At 37.7% G+C, this 1,207-nt stretch overlaps 1 protein-coding gene across 1 annotated transcript in view; it reads right to left on the reverse strand.

Annotated features, from left to right (window-relative positions):
• Positions 1–286: 286 nt before the first annotated feature.
• znf644b (zinc finger protein 644b) overlaps positions 287–1,207 on the reverse strand; it is an 11,032-nt gene continuing 10,111 nt past the window's right edge. Inside the window, exon 5 of the mRNA XM_035653781.1 lies at positions 287–853. Within this exon, the coding sequence (XP_035509674.1) occupies positions 676–853 (178 nt within the window). The 3' untranslated portion in view covers positions 287–675. The remainder of the gene's footprint in view (positions 854–1,207) is intronic.

The following is a 1,207-nucleotide window of genomic DNA, read 5'->3' on the forward strand; positions in this document are numbered from 1 at the left end:
GAGGTCAAATCCTTCAAAGCACCCACACACTAATGACAGCCCTGTGTACACTGCTTAACAATAGCACAATCTTATTTTATGTTGGCTCTAAAAGAAAGTGAGACATGAGCTTAATTGAAATACTCAACCTCATGTATTTTGCTAATATGGGAGTGGCAACGCTCCTTTGAATTTTCTCAGTTCGTACATTTCTCATACAAAGAGAAAGATATTAAGAAATGTTTATTTTTGTAATGAGAACGTTTTCTGTTTATGACATAAAAGCTGCAAGGAAGTAAGACATGTGGACATTATTTTCATTTTACTATAATAACATTTTCTCATCACAACAAAATGTTTTGTCACAATAACAAGGCACTTTTTTATCATGACAAACATAGGAGAACAATGTTTTTTCTAACAGTGACAGTTCTGCACTGCCAGACCAGCTTATATTGAACAAACAAATCCTATAAGTTGCATTGGCTAAGTTGATAAGGCAAAGCATAACATTAAAATAGCATATAATAAAGTATTTGCTAATAAATACATTTATTCATATTATTAATATATACACTATCAAGTAGTCTGGATTAACTATTATATGTGTCTATACAGGACTAATCTAAAAAGATGTTTTGATTATACATATAAAGAGTGTGCAAATTCAGGCAACTGGATGTTCTAGATAAAACTCTACTCAAGATCTGGGTGCTCACCAGACATGCTTATTTGTATTTTGTGATGAAGACCCAAAACCTCTACCATCCCTGTCCCTGAGTGGGGCACGCTGGTGTGCAGAAGGTGCCTCTGTAAATGCTTGATCCAATCCTCTTGGACAGACAGGGGGCCCTGGAAGACTAGGTCACAGAACCTGCAGAAATAGGAGGCAAAGCTAATCACTGTCTCCAGAGTTAATGCACAACCATCTTCATCCAGTGTGAACTGTAAGCTATTCTTTATTGTATTGTTTGTTTTGATTGTGATAAGATCTCTCCACCAACCAGTTACATATTCCATATGCACACAGATTGGCCCTGGTGGGTCAGGTGAAATGTGTGTGTGTGTGTGTATTTCGAGATGTACAGTGTGTTTGCAGGTGGGGACTGCCTTTGCAATTTATTAGTATAACAGAGTATTCTCCTGAAGAGCTGGCCTAGAGAAGGCAAACCTAGTGTGTTACTCTGACAAGGGTTTCATACACCACTCAGGGGCGCTGCCAGGAATT

The sequence above is a fragment of the Morone saxatilis genome, unplaced genomic scaffold, assembly GCF_004916995.1.
Source record: "Morone saxatilis isolate NCDOM2014 unplaced genomic scaffold, NCSU_SB_2.0 Contig12, whole genome shotgun sequence".
Taxonomy (NCBI): Eukaryota; Metazoa; Chordata; class Actinopteri; family Moronidae; genus Morone; species Morone saxatilis.